The 18,598-nt window shown below is 37.6% G+C and overlaps 1 protein-coding gene across 8 annotated transcripts in view; it reads right to left on the bottom strand.

The window, feature by feature from the left end:
• The window catches only part of SYNRG (synergin gamma), an 89,591-nt gene that overhangs the window by 33,599 nt on the left and 37,394 nt on the right, over positions 1-18,598 (bottom strand). For all 8 annotated transcript variants that reach the window (XM_045525530.1, XM_045525531.1, XM_045525537.1 and 5 more), the window contains 7 exons: positions 18,274-18,351; positions 16,205-16,401; positions 15,433-15,681; positions 14,032-14,165; positions 7,679-7,797; positions 7,413-7,475; positions 318-1,259 (listed from right to left, as the gene is read on the bottom strand). In XM_045525530.1, the coding sequence (XP_045381486.1) occupies positions 318-1,259; positions 7,413-7,475; positions 7,679-7,797; positions 14,032-14,165; positions 15,433-15,681; positions 16,205-16,401; positions 18,274-18,351 (1,782 nt within the window). The remainder of the gene's footprint in view (positions 1-317; positions 1,260-7,412; positions 7,476-7,678; positions 7,798-14,031; positions 14,166-15,432; positions 15,682-16,204; positions 16,402-18,273; positions 18,352-18,598) is intronic.

Below are 18,598 nucleotides of genomic sequence, written 5' to 3'. Positions count from 1 at the left end.
TATATTAATAAAATTTCTGGCAATGTGGGGTTCATTTAGCAGTGATTTTTATGTGCCTCTAATACCAGGTTGGTGTTAGATTTCAAAAATAAAAATATTTTAGCTACCCAATCCAAGTTCCACAGTAGTCATAGTATCCATATAGCCATCCAAGTAGCCATAGAATCAAATTTAACACTGCTTTAAAGAGACTGGCAACAAAGAGATTATTAGAAATTCATAAAGGGCCAGAGCCTTACTCTTATGTAAATCAACACCCACAGAATCATCTCTGAATCTATGTCACCGTCACCAGAGCAATCTCACCAATTCCTCACCTGCGGCAGGAGGATGCTGGCCACTAACTGTTGGTAAATCCAAAGAGCTATCAGACATGACATGCTTAAGATCTCCTCCCACATCAGCCAATTTCATGTCAAACTGAACAGAGAGTGCATCTTCAGAGTCCTCCTTTCCAACACTGCTGCCACCAATGGAAGGGAGATCCAAGGACTTCACTGAAGCAGAGTCTTCTTTGGTGTGCCTAAAAGCCACTGCTTTCTCTCCCAGGGATTTGTCCAAGTTCATGGAAGAAAATTTACTGGAGTGGAAGTCAGCAAAATCATCATCGCTTTTTCCTGAAGGAGTGTTATCTTTCAGGTCTTCAACACCTAGTCCAGATCCTTCCAGAGAAAGTTGTTTGAAGACATCGTACTTGGTAGACGTAGCTGTGGGGTTTTGTCCGCTCTTCACTGTGCTCCCCACGTTGCTGGTTAGAGAAACAGGACTTGCTTCCTCTTTAAGGGCATCATATTTGTCATCTGCCTTTTGCTCAGATGAAATAGAGCTATTACTGAAAGCCATAAAATCTGCAAAGTCATCCTGCTCCCCAACCGATGCAGGACTAGAATATTCCCCAAAAAGGTTGAATTCTCCAAAATCATCAGCCAAACTAGAAGTTTTAGTTGATGCCAATGCTGTCGTAGTTGCAGCAGAACCTGTTGGCTGTGGCTGTGTGGAACCTGATTTTGATGTGCTAAATGCAGCTGAAAAAGATAATGGTTTCTCGCTGCTGCAAGTAACTGAGGAAAACATATCTAGGTCTGCTAAGTTCAGAGGATTTTTCACTTGTGTTTGTTGTTTCTGTTGTATAGTTCCTGAGGGGAAGGATGCTGGAAAAGTTTTGTCTTTTGTTGGTGGCTCTAGTGGTGATACACTATCGGCTGTTTTAAAATCGGTGAAACCATCATCTGCAGATCTGAATTCTGCAAAGCTTTCTCCTGAAAGAAAAAATGCAATCAAATGAATAAGAATGCTGAACTGAAAATGACATAATGCACAGCATATTAAATTGCAAGCATAATTTTATTGATTTTTTTCCACTGGCTTGACATTACTCAGTTACAGTTTAAACGCTATTGAACTACATGGTTATTTCCATATTGAAGTCTAGTGATACTGAAATAGAAATCAAACTGAGAGTAACTAACAGTATCATTTTCATTTGCTCAAGCTTTTAGTGTGGTATCTCCCCCAGCTCCAGATCCTTCACCTGGCCAAAAGCACTGGTCTCAAGTTGTTTTGCTCCTATGGCTAGCTAGCCAAGCAAGAATAGAATAAAAAATAGGTACTAGAGGTTCCTGAAGAGAGGCATGTTAAAATATTCGCCTGGAATCCTAGCACTTTGGGAGGCTGAGGTGGGAGGGCTAGTTGAGGGCAGGAGTTTGAGACCAGCCTGGGCGACACAGTGGGACTCTGTATAAAAAAATTAGACAGGCCAGGCGCGGTGGCTCACGCCTGTAATCCTAGCACTCTGGGAGGCCAAGGTGGGTGGATCATTTGAGCTCAGGAGTTCGAGACCAACCTGAGCAAGAGCGAGACCCCATCTCTACCAAAAAAAGAGAAAGAAATTATCTGGACAACTAAAAATATATAGAAAAAATTAGCCAGGCATGGTGGTGCATGCCTGTAGTCCCAGCTACTCGGGAGGCTGAGGCAGAAGGATTGCTTGAGCCCAGGAGTTTGAGGTTGCTGTGAGCTAGGCTGACGCCACGGCACTCTAGCCCAGGCAACAGAGTGAGACTCTGCCTCAAAAAAAAAAAAAAAAAAAAATTAGACAGGTGTGTTGGTGCACACCTGCAGTTCAAGCTACTCAGAGGCTTAGGCAAGAGGACTGCTTCAGCCCAGGAGTTTGAGGTTGCAGTGAGCTACGATGCCACCACACTCTAACCTGGGCAACAGAGCCAGACCCTGTGTCCAAAAAAAAAAAACAAACAAAAAACAAAAACAAAAACACACATACACACACACCCCTTTTAAAGATAAAATATGTTACGTAGTAAAAAAACAAAATCAGAGGTATCAATGAAGTATTATGAGAAATCCTACATCTAATATTCAGTATATACAACACATGGTTCAACTAGGCACTTTAAGAATAACATTAGATACTATATGGTGTTATTCAAGTATATGGAGGCATTAATTTAAACGGAACTTTTGATGAAATTTTTGACCAATGAGCACTTATTCTTGTGTATTAAAATTCAAAGGGATTTGAATAAAAATCAACTCCATTAAGTTTCAGAGGATATGATTTAGACCTTTGTTTATATTGTGCTACTCTGAGGAGGGGGTTACTGATGGAATTTTATATTTTTATTTCTTGGTTAGAGAAAACAGGTACTTACAAAATAGACTCAGTTAAGACACTGATAAAAATCTGGGCCCATGATCCCTAAAAATGGTTTCTATTCTTCACTTATAGGTATGATGTTAGGATACAGATGAACTCAGTTTTCTAGTAGTGTTTAAAGGTCTACCATAAAATCTACTCAGCTATACTAGGTAATGAAAACCAGAGATGAACCAAATATAAGTGTAGCTATACCAACCAACATTACTTATTATTAAAAAATATGACTGCCATTTCTGGTGATTTATAAATTAAGATATAAGTTTTAATTTCCTCAACCATTTTTAAAATTCTGGTTTTCCCTAACAATGAGATGTAGAAGCATATGAATCATAAAAATGTATTTAAATCCAAAATCCAATTCTTAAAATTGTCATGTAAAATAATGAAGGCTTTAAATATACTGCACTTACGATATATTCTTTGAAATATCAGATGAAAAAAAGCATTGAAAATAATACAAGCTCCAGCCTGAGCAAGAGCGAGACCCCGTCTCTACTAAAAATAGAAAGAAATTATCTGGCCAACTAAAAATATATATAGAAAAAATTAGCCAGGCATGGTGGCACGTGTCTGTAGTCCCAGCTACTTGGGAGGCTGAGGCAGGAGGATTGCTTGAGCCCAGGAGTTTGAGGTTGCTGTGAGCTAGGCTGACGCCACGGCATTCACTCTAGCCCAGGCAACAGAGCAAGACTCTAGCTCCAAAAACAAAAAACAAAAAAAAAAACAAACAAAAGAAAAGAAAATAATACAAACTGAGTTTTCCTCCTAATGTTAGATACTTGACCAATTGACCAGTATAATTCATCACAGAGAAATCCATCTAATCCATCTAATATTAGGGAAATTTTAGAAAGAGAGGAATGGCATTCAGATTAATTTATGTTTATAGGACACATTACCAACAAAACTAAAGTCAATTTCACAAATTGACAGGAGAAACAGTTATACAATTTTTCAAAATCATCCTAGATTTTTAGATTAAGTATATCACTGATTATATTTGTATTATTTCTGGAAATGAAAGGGTGATTAGCAGCCACTTTTTTCATAGCCTAAATTTTAAACTGAATTCTCTGTGAAATTGACAAGTTTTGCTTTGTTATTTGAAAAAAAAAAATCACACAGCAAACTAAACTTACTGATAAATTGTAAACTTTTCCGTTAGAAATGTAAGCTGAGTGAAACGGTTAAAAGGAAATAAAAATGGGTGGGTTTACAAGTTCAAAAACAAAGGGAATTTCTTGGCAAATAAATGAATTGCTGTCATTGGAAGCTTGCCTATCAGAAGCCACATTAAGCATATTACTTCACAGGTGGTTTTTCAGTTAACTTCTGAATTCTTGTACGTTTCCCTCTCTGACAGTTTTTAGGGCCCCAAAATCTCAAAAGAGAATACTTTTTGCTAAAATTTCAATAAGAAGAGTCACTTCTCTTTATAGAATGTTTTACTCATTTACTTTATTTTATTTTATTTTATTTTTTGAGACAGAGTGTCACTTGGTTGCCCAGGCTAGAGTGAGTGCCATGGCATCAGCCTCGCTCACAGCAACCTCAAACTCCTGGGCTTAAGCGATCCTACTGCCTCAGCCTCCCGAGTAGCTGGGACTACAGGCATGTGCCACCATGCCCGGCTAATTTTTTCTATATATATTTTTAGTTGTCCAGATAGTTTTTATTTCTATTTTTAGTAGAGACGGGGTCTCGCTCAGGCTGGTCTCGAACTCCTGACCTCGAGCGATCCACCCGCCTCGGCCTCCCAGAGGGCTAGGATTACAGGCGTGAGCCACCGCGCCCGGCCTACTCATTTACTTTAATTTATGGCTTGAACTGTAAGAGGTAGAAAAAAGGAAATATTAAACTCTACCATTCAGTAACCTAAGAAAACCGACAGTTCTGAACACAATACTATAAGATTGTTCATAAATTCTAAGATACTAACATACTTTGATGAAGTCAAGCCAATGTATTTTTTTCTTAATTTTTAAAATTTTTTCTTAACTCATACATTCAACCCTAGCCAATGCTTTTTTTTTTTTTTTTTTGAGACATAGTCTCGCTCTGTTGCCCGGGCTAGAGTGAGTGCCCTGGCGTCAGCCTAGCTCACAGCAACCTCAGACTCCTGGGCTTAAGCAATCCTACTGCCTCAGCCTCCCGAGTAGCTGGGACTACAGGCATGCGCCACCATGCCCAGCTAATTTTTTCTATATATATTTTTAGTCGGCCAGATAATTTCTTTCTATTTTTAGTAGAGACAAGGTCTTGCTCTTGCTCAGGATGGTCTCGAACTCCTGACCTCCAACAACCCACCCGCCTCGGCCTCCCAGAGTGCTAGGATTATAGGCGTGAGCCACCACGCCCGGCTAGCCAATGCAATTTTAATAAGAACATAAAAAAGATACACAATTTAGGAAAATAAAACACATTCTCCTAAAAGAAGCAAAGCTGGCAACCCTACTTTGAAGACCTTAGAATTAAAGTTAAGATAGGAATGATGCTGGATGCAGTGGCATGAACCTGTAGACCCAGCTACCGCAGGCTGAGGCAGGAGGATCACTTGCACCTGGAGTTCAAGTCCAACCTGGGCAACATAGCAAGACCCCATCTCAAAAAAATAAAAAGAAAAAAAGAAAAAAAAGGTAAGAATGAAAGCAAGCAAACAAAAATGACAATAATCTGGGACTGGACTTGACTTCTAGGCTCAAACGATCCTCCTATCTCAGCCTCTTGAGTAGCTGGGACTACAGGCACACGCCACCACGCCTGGCTCTTGAGCAGTTTCTTTCTTTTTTCAGAGACAGAATCTTGCTCTGTCACTCAGGCTGGAGTGAAGCAGTGTGATCATAGCTCACTGCAGCCTCCAACTCCTGCGCTCAAGGGATCCTTCCACTTCAGCCTCCCGAGGAGCTGAGGCTACAGGCGTGTGCCACCATGCTTGTCTAATTTTTTAGAAAGTTTTTTGTAGAGATGGGGTCTTACTATGTTGCCTAGGCTGGTCTCAAACTCCTGGCCTCAGGCGATCCTTCCACCTTAGCCTCCCAAAGTGCTGTGATTATAGGCATGAGCCACCACATCCAACCAAATAGTATAGTTTCAACCATGCTTGCCTTATTTATCTCCCCAACCCTAAGCAAAGGGTGGAAATAAATGATTGGTGAAGGATGTCCCAAGTTTGAGCATTTAGTACATAAAGGTAGAATATGGTACTGCTCCCAAAAGGAAATCCTCATTAGAATATATACATTTCATACCATGCACAGTTAAGCTTTGGAGAATGTAATTTGACCTATGCATTATCTAAACTCTATACCTCATGTCTACAGCAGGATTTAACCACAAACATAACTTGTAGTTTTTACATATATGGCTCTCAAATTATCATTCTATATTCCCTTTCACCATAAGTCCTTCTATCAGAGATGGTAACCACACATGCACATAAACCTTTCTCTCTTTATCTTTCTCATTAAATTATATCCAATCTTGAAAATCTTGTAAAGAGGTAACTGAGTTGAATACAAGCAAAGTATAGTAACTGATCTCCCCTTCTTCCTGGATCAGTGAGCAGATGATTAAATAATGATGCCAGCATCCTTGAACATATCAAGAGAGCACTGTTTGGCTACTGCTTCTGTTTGAAATGATGCTGTGTTTTGGTTGTTGCCCGAAGCTTTGAAGTGTTACTTGGCATCCCCTTTCTTCAGTGGAGCTCTCACCATTGAAACAGGACGGATTTGGTAAAATACTAGTTAGGTTGAGTCTTGCTTGCCTCTACTTGGTCACCTTTGCATGAATCCAATGTTTTGGTTTTTTAAAAATGATTTTTAGCTGGTGTTCATGAGAAGTGAGTACCTATACCTGTGTAACTAACAAAGGAAATTCTATCTCAGAGGGTGCATTTCTTTACCAGAGCTGTGTCATACCATTCTCTGGGCCCACTGCTGGAAAGTAGACTCAAGTCTCACATAATGCCTTTTTAATTGTATCCTCCAGTATTATAGATAGTAAGACAGTACTGTATCATACCCCCGGTGAAGGTAAAATATCTTATACCTGCTTTATGATATGCAGTTGTGACCCTGCCTTATCAGAGCTATTTTTAATGACATTATTCTAAAATGTTTTCTTTCCAAAGATTGAGAAACTTAAAAAAAAGAAAATAGTGCAAGGTGCCACAACAGTAACAGAAAAAAAATCTTGAAAAGTAAAAGACTAGTTGCAGCCTCTTGCAGTCCACAGATTGCTGCACTGCCAACAGTTCAAGTCTTGTTGAACATTACAATAAGTTAAAGTAGTCACAGTTCTCATTTGACACAGGAATCTAACCTGACTTGCAGGCTTCTAGTGAAAGGGAATGTACTATCTTCAGAGGAAATTGCATGGATTTGGGATTTGCTCTAAATTTTAGAAAATAATTCCCAATAACTAAACCACATTTGCCTCCTTATCATTTCCAGAGCCACAAAAAGTCTTAGTCCTCCTCCACAAGATAATCCCCCACTCAGTTTATTAAACATAGTAGCTACTAATTAAGGTTTTTTGAAAATATTGGTAGTTTGAATATCTATCATAAACATCACTACTATACTATATTATTTTATCCATTCAGTTTTTTTCTCCTAAACACACACATGCACACAAAGAAATTAAAATAAGGAATGTTCAGGAATATCATTGAAAGAACCATCAAAAAAAATCTCTTTTATAGAAAAGGGAAATAATTTATCTAAAAACTTACCTAAAGGTTTATTCTCTGTTGTCTGCTCGAGTTCTCTGAAAGCACTGTATTTATCACCATGCTCTAGAATGGAAAGACAGAAGCTCAGTTAAGGTTAGGCACCCTGAGATCACAGCTCAAGGAAGTAAGGCAGATTGAGTTAACAAAACACACTTAACATGTACTAAAAGCATTTTACACATTTAACATAAAAGGCCAGCACTTAAAGATTCATACAATTTAATGTTACATTCATAGGTTTATGAATTTACAAACTGTTTTTTTACCTCCAAGTGGAACAGTATTTTCAGAAGACTTGTCAGCTGCAATTCCTTTAAAAACAGCATATTTATCCATTGAAGCCAATGCTTTAGTTCCAGGAAGTGGCATCAACAAAGAAGGGGCACTGAAAGGGAAAAAGAAACATGTCTCAACGACCACAACATCGAATCCTTTCCTTACTATCAAATAGCAGCAAAGAATTAAAATGACAAACAGGTACCTAGTTAAAGCTCATGGCTCTCTGCTTTAAAAGTTAGAAACTACACACACACATGCACGCAGTTTCTATATATATACATACACCACCCCCCCCAATCATAAATGACTAAAAACGATGTCCCTTTTCTTGGGGGAAAAAATGAAAATAACATGCAAGCAGTAATTTTTTTCTTGATTAATTGAAGAAGGGTAAGATCCATGCTGTCTAGGCATCTCTTTAAGCCATAGTGACAATTAGAATGGCATTGGACACAGATTATAAAAGAATGATGACCTCTTGCAATTTTAACTTATGGTCCATAAAACTGCAAAAGTGAACTGTTCCAAATATGTATACACAATCTTTTAAAATAAATGATGTTAACCTTCATATAAATTATTCTCCCAAATTTAGGTTCAGAGTGCAGAGGTGGAAGAGCTACCATAAAAATCTATTTATGAAATGTTGTTCAAACCAAGATGAAAATTGTTTTTCTTTTGATCATATTGCATTGCTTACTGGCAGAAGTTCATATATCTGATATGCAGCAGTGGAGTTAATACAATTTGCATTTTTACAAGGATCACATCAGGGATTCCAGAAGCCTTCTTTGTAGTAAAACAACAATCACTTCAAAATTAGATAAAGATACTTTTGCCTGTGGACATATTTCTCGCTGGATGGGAAAATAGTGTAATGAGTAGTATCTGTGTGGGTAATTCTTGGAAGGCTTAAACACATCCTATAAAAGCTTTTCCCCTCACCCTGCTTTCCTTATCAGACCCAGGCAGCTCCTAGGAAGAACCTTTACATATGAATGACTACATCATTCTACCACTAGTTTGTGTCACTCAATACCATACACACAAGTTATATAAATGGATTTCTATTGAGTTCTTTGCCCTGGAGCAAAAATCTTTCCACAGTCATTTAAATCTTCTTATCAGTGGCCTACAAGGTAAAAACCAGGCTCTAGCACCTGCATGCTAATAGGGATACACAGTGCTTTAGGACTTAATGTCATTAAATATTTTAATTTCACATCACTACCAAACAGTTACTACATATCTGATCTTGACAAATTTAAGAGGCCATCATCCGTACATTATAGGTTGATTTTTTTAAAATTCTATAATGAATTAAACTTTAAGCTCACTGTACAGAATGCTACATGGGGATAAAGGTAATTAGTGTCTCAGGAAAAAAACTATTAATACAACGTTCAATGACCTATTTGTTTTATTAGAACATGACCCTCTGACTTTAGCTATGTTCTTTTAAAGCTCATTGGTAAAATCTTTCCATTAAATGTGACATTTAATTTAATGTTATTAATTTTAAAATTATATTCACAAAATTGGGAAAACAACAGAGGATCTTCAGAGTAATGAAGTACTGCTGATTAAAATCAACAAAATAAAATTCTGTTCAAGAACATCTATAACTCAGACTCTATTTCATTCCAGATCTTTCTCTGAAGTTATTATTTAAAACCACTGCAAGTGTTTATGCCAGTTATATATAGTAGTTATTATACATTCCAAACACGGAAAGTACTCAAGCAAGAGAAGCATTTTTTTTTTTAATTTAAGAACCTGCATTCTATTGAAAGGTAAGATTATTTAAGAATTTCTCTAGTGAATCCATTACTGTTTTATAATCACTCCATATGGCTGTGGTAGATGGTTTTACTTAGTTGCTCACCTTGGTAAATATACACATTTAAAAAGAAATATTTTAATCTCAGCAAAGTAAAACAAACTAACCAATTCCAAACTCCTATACCTTAACCCTTTCTGAACTCTTCTTTTTTTAAAACAAATTTTTTTTAAATTTTCTTTTTTGTAGATGGGGTCTCACTCTGTTGCCTAAGCTGGAGTGTAGTGGCATGATCATAGCTCACTAGAGCCTTCAACTCCTGGGCTCAAGTGATCCTCCTGCCTCAGCCTCCCGAGAAGCTGGGACTACAGGCACATGTCATCACACCCAGCTTATTTTTCTATTTTTTGTAGAGATGGGGTCTCGATATGTTGCCCAGGCTAGTATTGAACTCCTGGCCTCAAACAATCCTCCCGGGCTCACGCCTGTAATCTTAGCACTCTGACAGGCTGAGATGGGAGGACTGTTTGAGCCCAGGAGTTTGAGGTTGCAATAAGCTATGATGATGCCACTGCATGGTACCTAGGGTGACAGGGGGAAACTCTGTCTCCAAAAAACAAAACAAAAAAACATCCTCCCATCTTAGCCTCCTAAAGTGCTGGGATTACAGGTGTGAGCCACCGTGCCAGGCCCCTTTTGAACTTTTCTATCTTCTATGTCCCATGTCTGCCTTGTTGATTATTCCAGGCTGCCCAGTGCCTGGCACACCGTATTTTCTGAATGGACAACTGCACGATGTTGCTGTCTTCCAGAACCCCTTCATGCCTTCAGAGCAGGCTCAACTGCCATCTCTCCTTTGACATCCAGTTACACACCAAGTCTCACCAATTTCTCAGATATAAACTGTTCAGTGTCTATAACTCTAAACCCAGAGCACCTCTCATCATCTCACAAAAGGATTACCATGGCAATTGAATTTACCCCACACACAGCAGCAACCATCACTTTCATCATGCCACTTCTTATTCCTGAAATGCCTTATGGATTGTCATAAATCATAAGGCATCCCACAACTGGTGCTGCCCTTAACTAACGTCATTTTCTCACAGACGAACAACGTTCTCCATCCCAGTCTACTCCGAATGCCTTACTTGCCTTTTCATCTCCTCTGACAAATAACGCCCATTTTCTGCTTAAAAATACCACGCAAAGTAGTCTCACCTAGGCTTAGCTATTTACATCATAATTTAACACCTTTAAAAAAAAATTTTTTATAGAGGCCTCAGTGATCCTCCCACCTTGGCCTCCCAAAGTGCTGGGATTACAGGTGCGAGCCACCATGCCCAGCAACACATCTCCTTTTAAAACAAACTCACAATATGGAATACAGAGCACCATAAACTAGGGAATTCTTTACAAACACACACACATTCAACAACTAATCCTAAGAGGGCTTTACCAGATAATATAGATACCCAGATTAAACTAAGATTCTTTAGAGCAGGAATTGTGGTTTTTGCTTCTGTATTTCTCGTGCCTACCCAAGCCTGGTATATAGCACATGCTAAATAAATATTTGTTGCATGAATAAATGAACAATGTGTATGGATTCTTAGATACAAGCAACATATTTTCACTCCAGGAAAGCATGGAAATAGTCACATCAGAACTACATGTAAAAGAAACACCTGCAAAGTATGGCTGTATATGCAAGTGAACTATTACATGGAGATAATGCTGCACAAAATTGCTAACATCCCATATATCTCAGGTCTGGCCACCATCTTATAACTTTCTCCCTCCAAATTTTAATTTCATCTACTGAGACAGTTTTTGCCCAGAGGAATGAACCAATTTGATAAATTCAGGTTATAACTTACATGCTATAATATATTCATCCAACAAACCTTTATTAATTACATATCATAGGCATATACATTGCCTATATAAACATGTAAGATTATCTTCAAATACTCTCTAGTAAGAGAAACAGTCAGATAAACCAGTAATTACAATTTGGGCACAGATATTCATAAGGTAATGTGACAGTAGAGAAAGAGGGGCCCTTAACTCCTCTTGGAGCAATCATCAGATTGCTGGAGAGGAGTTAGGAAAAACTACCTATATTTAGATGATTTTTGAAATGGAATTAGGATTACCTATAGAGAGCACAGGCAAGGGTATTGCAGATTGAAGAAAACAGAATGTGTGAAGGCCAGAAGCTTGAAAAAGCTCGGTCAGTTTGGCATGGCTGGAGTATAACTGTGAGGAAACGGCAGGAGCGAAGCGATGGGGCAGAAGCAACATCACACAAGGCTTTTTCCACACCAGGCAGAGCTGACAGAGTTAATGGTGGTAAAGGAGAGAGGACAGAGCCAATATGTTTTTAATTTGGTGACTGGATATGGTGACACCATTCACCAAGGAAGAGAATGATGATTTAACAAATTTTTATTTGGCTTTGAGTAGGAAAACAATGAATTTAATTTTATGTAGTGAATTTGAGAGGCCTTGGGTCATTTAGAAAGAGGTGCTTAGATATAGCAGTGGTACGTATAAACTTTGTTCAAAGGTAGAGATCTGGAATAGAAATATGATTACGTGTCTATAAGGTTAACAATACATACGTTGGTGCAGTGGTCTTGGAAATTCCAGTACTCTGTAGTCACATCTCTCATGTTTCTTCTTCTTTTTTTGAGACAGAGTCTTGCTCTGTTACCTTGAGTAGAGCGCAGTGGTGTCATCATAGCTCACTGCAACCTCAAACTCCTGAGCTCAAGCAATTCTCCTGCCTCAGCCTCCTGAGTAGCTGGGACTACAGGTGCACGCCACAATGCCTGGCTAATTTTTCTATTTTTAATAGATACGGGGTCTCACTCTTGCTCAGTCTGGTCTCGAACTCCTGACCTCAAGTGATCCTCCTGCCTTAGCCTCCCAGAGTACTGGGATTATAGGTGTGAGCCACCGTGCCTGGCCCATATCTTTCTTCTATAAGTTACTACATGTGTTTGACATTTCTTAAAATTAGAAGAATTATCTCTTTTCCTAGTTTATAATTCTCTATAATAGCCTATCCCTTAGAGTTCTTGTTATGGTGTATATGCAAGGAAGAGTTGAATAAAAGGTAATCAATTGGTTAAAATGGAAGAGACAAAGGAAACTGCATAAACAAGAACATGAGAGAAATGGAGTACGTATTCTGACAAAAACAAATTCCAAAAATAAAACCAAAGGAATTCATATTGCTTACTCTGGTGTCTGGTGTATTCTACTCTGTGGAAAAAGTATCTGAATACTTAAAAAAAAAAAACTGAGATGGAAAAGTGTTGACAAGATATTGATGTAATCAGTGGCCCCCAACCTTTTTGGCACCAGGGACTGGTTTCATGGAAGACAAATTTTCCACAGACAGGGGTGGGGAGGTTGGAGGGTGGGAGTGAGGGTGGGGAGGATGGGGGGCAGGGAGGCAGGCATGGGGAGCGGCTGTATAGGTGAAGCTTTGATTGCTCATCCCCCTGCTCACCTACTGCTGTGTGTCCCCACCCCTTCCTAAGTCTCATGGAAGACAATTTTTCCATGGATGGGACTGGAGGGCAGGTGGGGGGAGTGGTTAGGTCCCTAACAGGCCACAGACTGGTACTGGTCCTCGGCCTAGGGGTTGGGGACCACACAGTTACTATACCTAAGGGGTAAGCAGGTACATAAAACATTAGAGAGAAGTTTATGCAAGTATCTATTCAAGCAAACAAATCTCAGGCTTAAAAAAGCCAGTAATGTCAAACATAAGAGACATGAATAAATAATCGTATTTAGAGTTCTAAATTATGATATCTGTGGAAAATCAACAGAATTTTATATTACAAAAATATAAAATTACATGTCTCTTCCTAAGAAGCTTTTCAATAGTTGGAGACTTGGCTCTAATACAAGAACTTGAAGTCATCACTGCACTCAGCTATAATAAAATCAGGTTTATTACAAGCAAAAAATATATATATTGGCAAGCAGGTGTGTATTGGGAAGAAAAAGTAGAAGCTGAAGTTTAAAGTGGACAAAGGGAAGAGAAGTTTGAAGTGTAAAAGCATGAATAAAGAAGGAATAATCAAGGAAAGTATTAGAGTAAGGAGTCTTTTTTTTTTTTTTGAGACAGAATCTCACTCTGTTGCCCAGGCTAGAGTGCTGTGGCGTCAGCCTAGCTCACAGCAACCTCAAACTCCTGGGCTCAAGGGACCCTCCTGCCTCAGCCTCCCGAGTAGCTGGGACTACAAGCATGTGCCACCATGCCTGGCTAATTTTTTTTTCTATATATATTTTTAGTTGTCCATATAATTTCTTTCTATTTTTAGTAGAGACGGGGTCTCGCTCTTGCTCAGGCTGGTCTCAAACTCCTGAGCTCAAACAATCCACCCGCCTTGGCCTCTCAGAGTGCTAGGATTACAGGCGTGAGCCACCGCACCTGGCCAGGAGTCTTTTTTAAAACTTATACTTAGCCTTCTTATTGTGGATGTCTCTTTCTTAATGATTAAATACAAATGTTATATATATTCAACTCTTTTCTACCTGTTTCCATGCTGGGCATTATTTGTTTTTGAAGAAGCAGGCAACTCTTGGAAATCACTGAATGAGTCATCAAGGGATCCTGACTTAGAGGCATCTTGAAAATCCTGGAAGTCATCTTCTTCTGGCTTTACCACCTAGGTTCACCAAAGACATTTAAATTAAAAGCATAAAATGGATAAAATAAGTAACAAATCTCCAACTGTCAACCTCAAAGACTGCCTTTTAAATTTCCCAATTTAGGTACAAATACCTAATTTTAGAAGAACACGCTTTAGATATAATGTCAACTCAAGTGCTTAAGGCAAGAATCCTGTTTTGTGTTTTTAAATACTCTCTGGTGCAAATGGCAAAAGAGTAATTTAGAGAGCTAATCGATACATTTTTAAAGAGCTGAATCACATTCACTGGGTTACTAACAGCCTGCCATCTTTAAAAAACATTTTATGCATCTTTGTAAATTACAAAAGTGACACAAGCTCATTATAACCAACCACATACATGTACAAAATAAACAGTGAACAGTCACTCCTAATCCCACACTCCAGAAGTGAGTATTGTTAACAGTTCATTTGTTTTATAGAACTTATAAAGTTCTTTCATAGAGCTTATACTACGTTACTCCATACTTTTTTTTTTTAATTTAAGATTCTTCAGGCTGAAACTCTGTACTTTTCAAAAAGGTAATTATATAACATGGAAGTCTTTCCATGAAATACACATAGATCTATCTCATTCATTTTTATATGGTTTACCACTGTATGGATGAACTGAAATTTAACCTTTCTCCTTCCGATAAACATTTAGCTATTTCTAATTTTAAACAATGCTCTAACAAATATCCCTGTGTATCTTTGCTAAATTGAGTTACTACTTCTGTGGGATAGATTCCTAACAGTGTGACTACTAGGTCAGAAATAAGGACATGTAGAATTTTGATAGCTATTGACAAGCCTGCCTTCCAAAAACGCTGTACCAATAAACCTAGAGCACACTAGTCACTTTTCCCCTGCATTTTCTTTGACACTAAATATTAAAAATTTAAAAAATTTTTTTGCTAATCTGAGAAGCAAAAAACTGAAGTATTCTAATTTTGGGTTTAGCAGTTTCTTTAAAAGATACAATCTAAAAATTTAACTAACTTTATTAGGTTTAATGTTTAAAACGTATATACTATAAAGAACTATAAATCTTCAGCTAAAATTCAAATATCTTAAGACTTAAAACATATTTTCATGTTTTTTAAATATTGAAAATATGAATTTCGTATTGTCTTAATACTATTTAATTTCAACTTCAGATGTTCACTGCAATCCAGCAATCCTCTCTGTGTATCTCTGGAAAAAACGGTGCACAGATTCACTTTTAGGGATTATTTGGAATAGGCACAGTTTCTTCACTTACCTGATTTGCAGGGTAAGTTGGCATAAAGCCACTAGAAGCCTGGGCTGCAGCTCCACCCACTGGTCCAACAATGTTAATGCCCATGACTGGCTGTCCCAGGCTGAGGGGCATGGAGCCTGCAGGGCCTGAAGGTATCACAGTCGGCTGATTCACAGGGGTAGGCAGAGTCATAGGAAAGCCACTTAAAGTTGGAATAGGAGCTGCTGGGAACTGGTTTAAAGCATCAGGACTCATGGCAGGAACGCCCCTCTACAAAAAAAAAACAGGAGGAAAATGGACACATTTTAGCGGACTGCAAACCACATACAATTTCAATCTGGCAAAAGAGACCTAAAGGTAAAATCTGTAGCCTTCATATGTTTCCACTGTGACTTTCCCAAATCTCATGAATTTGCTACAAGAAAAAAGTAACAAGGTTAATGCAAACCTGATACTTAGGCTAGGATGCACATTGTATAAACTGTACATTTTTGAACTACTGCATCCTGAAAATGATCTAATTTTAACGTATAAGGAGTTCTACAAAGGTAGTAAAAAAGGATTCATGTCTTTCAATTTATATTAATAAAATTATTTATTTATTTTTTTGAGACAGGGTCTTGCTCTGTCACCCAGGCTGGTATGTAGTGTCATGATCATAGCTCACGGCAACTTCCAACTCCGGGTCTCAAGCAATCCTCCTGCCTCAGTCTCCCAAGTAGCTAGGACTACAGGCATGAGCCACCACACCCAGCCTAAATTTATTTGATTGAACTTAAGAAACATTGTCTACCTGTGTTACTGCTATCATGGCGAGAACGGTATAAAGTTCTTCTTTAGTAAGTTTGCCAGGTGTAGTTCGATTAGCTAAGGCCCATATCTGTCCAAGAGTTTCTCTGGGAAGTCCAGATGACATCAGAATGGGATAAAGTTTAGCAGTATCTATTCCAGTAGGAGTCATTGTGGTTTCTAAAATTTTCTTATAGGCATCTATTAAAGGAAAGACCAGATTACAAATGTAAACACATTACAAGTGATTGATCTTTTTTGTTGTCATTGTTGGTATACAAGAATAATCTTAAATAAAACTACTTTAATAGAACTGAAGCCACATCAGGGTTTGAATTCCTGAAAAGATATTCTAGTGCAAATATCCAGCAGACAATTGGAGTCTGGAGCTTAGAAGACAGGTTGGAGCTTGGTCCTAAAGATAAAGATTTAGAGCAGATGATATGATAAAGTCTTATAATTCAGTAGAAGATTGTAACAAGGTGAAGGTGGTAAAAGCAGAGTAACAATGGTGGGAACAGTTTGTAAATAGCAACAGCAAGCAAGAATTATACCAACGCCACTCTTTTGACCCAATGAATAAAAGGCTGTGAGAGAAAACACCATTGGTGAAAGTGCTATGGAAATAGAGCCTTCAAAGAAAGACCAGATTTCAGTTAAGGTCAGGAAGCAGAACAAGTGTCTGAAAAAAGGAAGGTACTGTTGGTGAGATTTTCACAATAATGTTGGTTTTCCAAAGGACAAAGTGGGAAAGGCTGTTAGAGATAGGGTTGCCATATAAAATAAAGAATGTCAATATTGCATGGGACATACTTACACAAAACAATTATTTGCTGTTTATCTAAAATTCAAATTTAACTGGGCATCCTGTACAGTTATTTGCTAAATCTGGCAAGCTTAGTTAGTTGTTGCTGGGGTGAAAGTGAGGAAGGCAAAGTGAGACAGAAAAATGTTTAAAACAAAAATTTTACATCTAGGATTATAAAAAATGAATTGTAAGTTAATAGGCTGGCCATAGGAACACATATTTTGACTAGGAAAGTATGTATGCATATACGTTGGGAAGGAGGAGGGAGAAAGAAATACAAACTGGCAGATAATGGATAAAACTCCAAAATATACCAAGACCTAGACCTGTTTGGCTTGAAGACAAAGAAGATACAAACTATCTAATAGGTAGCTGGAAGAAAATCTATTATTTTTATGTATAATTGAAGTCCCATATGGTTTTGGGAATGATTAGCCTTTCAATTATGTGATTATGATATAAAGTAGACTTTACCAGTTTCTTTCAAAAAGAAGTTCAACTACAGAAATCTTGAATGAGTTTTATTAATATTTAATCAAATGCAGAGAAACTTTAGTCTATGACCGACCTAGAAAATTGAAGATGAAAGTTACCTTCAGTTTTCAAGGTACTGGCAAAGTATTATACAATAAATGGAACAAGTTATAATAAATTAAGATTAATACATGCTGCTATAACAGTCATTATTCTATGCACATCAACCATGGCTTAAATACTATCACAAAATGGATTTTAGTGATTTTGGGGGGGCTTAGTGGTAATATTAACATACATAAAGATAAAAGTGAATACCATCTGCCAATGTAGAAAAAGATGCTACGTGGTCTTTCACTTCATATATTTGTCATTCTTTCACATGACAAATATGTCATAAAAAGAATATTTAAAAAAATATAAACTAATTATTAAGAATTCAGAAAACTGTATTAAACATACTGGTACAATTCTTGATTAGTTATCAATAATCTCTGAAATATTTGATAATGTCTTTTAAGCATGATAAATCTAAGAAACCTTTTAGAAATAAAAGTATTATGATGGTCAATAAAACATTAAAAGCAAAACGTTTTTGCTGCATTTATATAGCTATTCCATACATGAGGCAATCTTAAGAAACATTACATCTATTTAATTTTCTGTGCTCTTTCAGAAAAAAAGAGGAAAGTGATGATTCCTTCTGCATATTTTATAACCACAACAGTAAATATTTACAATTTTAAAGCCAAATATACAGATGGGTATTCTGGGCAAAGAAGCTTTTTTACCTGGAACCAAACTCTCATTATAAATCCAAGGAGGCATTCTGGGCTGAACAGAATCTTGTGAAGGAAATACTCCCACACCTGGAAGATAAGGAACATTAATATATACAATGGTCCATGGAGAGGATGGGGAAATCACACTTAGTCGTGGTATTTTATAAAGAACAACACTGGCTAGAGACACTAAAAAAAAAGTCACCAATACAACTAAAATATTTGTGTTTTTTCCTCCCATCTGGTCTTTGATTCAGGATAAAATATTTGGTTTCTAAACAATTCTTGAACATTATGCCCTAAAGAATAAATCAAAGAAAAACTGAAGCATGCC

The sequence above is a fragment of the Lemur catta genome, chromosome 15 (assembly GCF_020740605.2).
Source record: "Lemur catta isolate mLemCat1 chromosome 15, mLemCat1.pri, whole genome shotgun sequence".
NCBI classification, from domain to species: domain Eukaryota; kingdom Metazoa; phylum Chordata; class Mammalia; order Primates; family Lemuridae; genus Lemur; species Lemur catta.
Note: the sequence above shows the minus strand (reverse complement) of the source record. Positions and strands in the feature narration are given on the sequence as shown.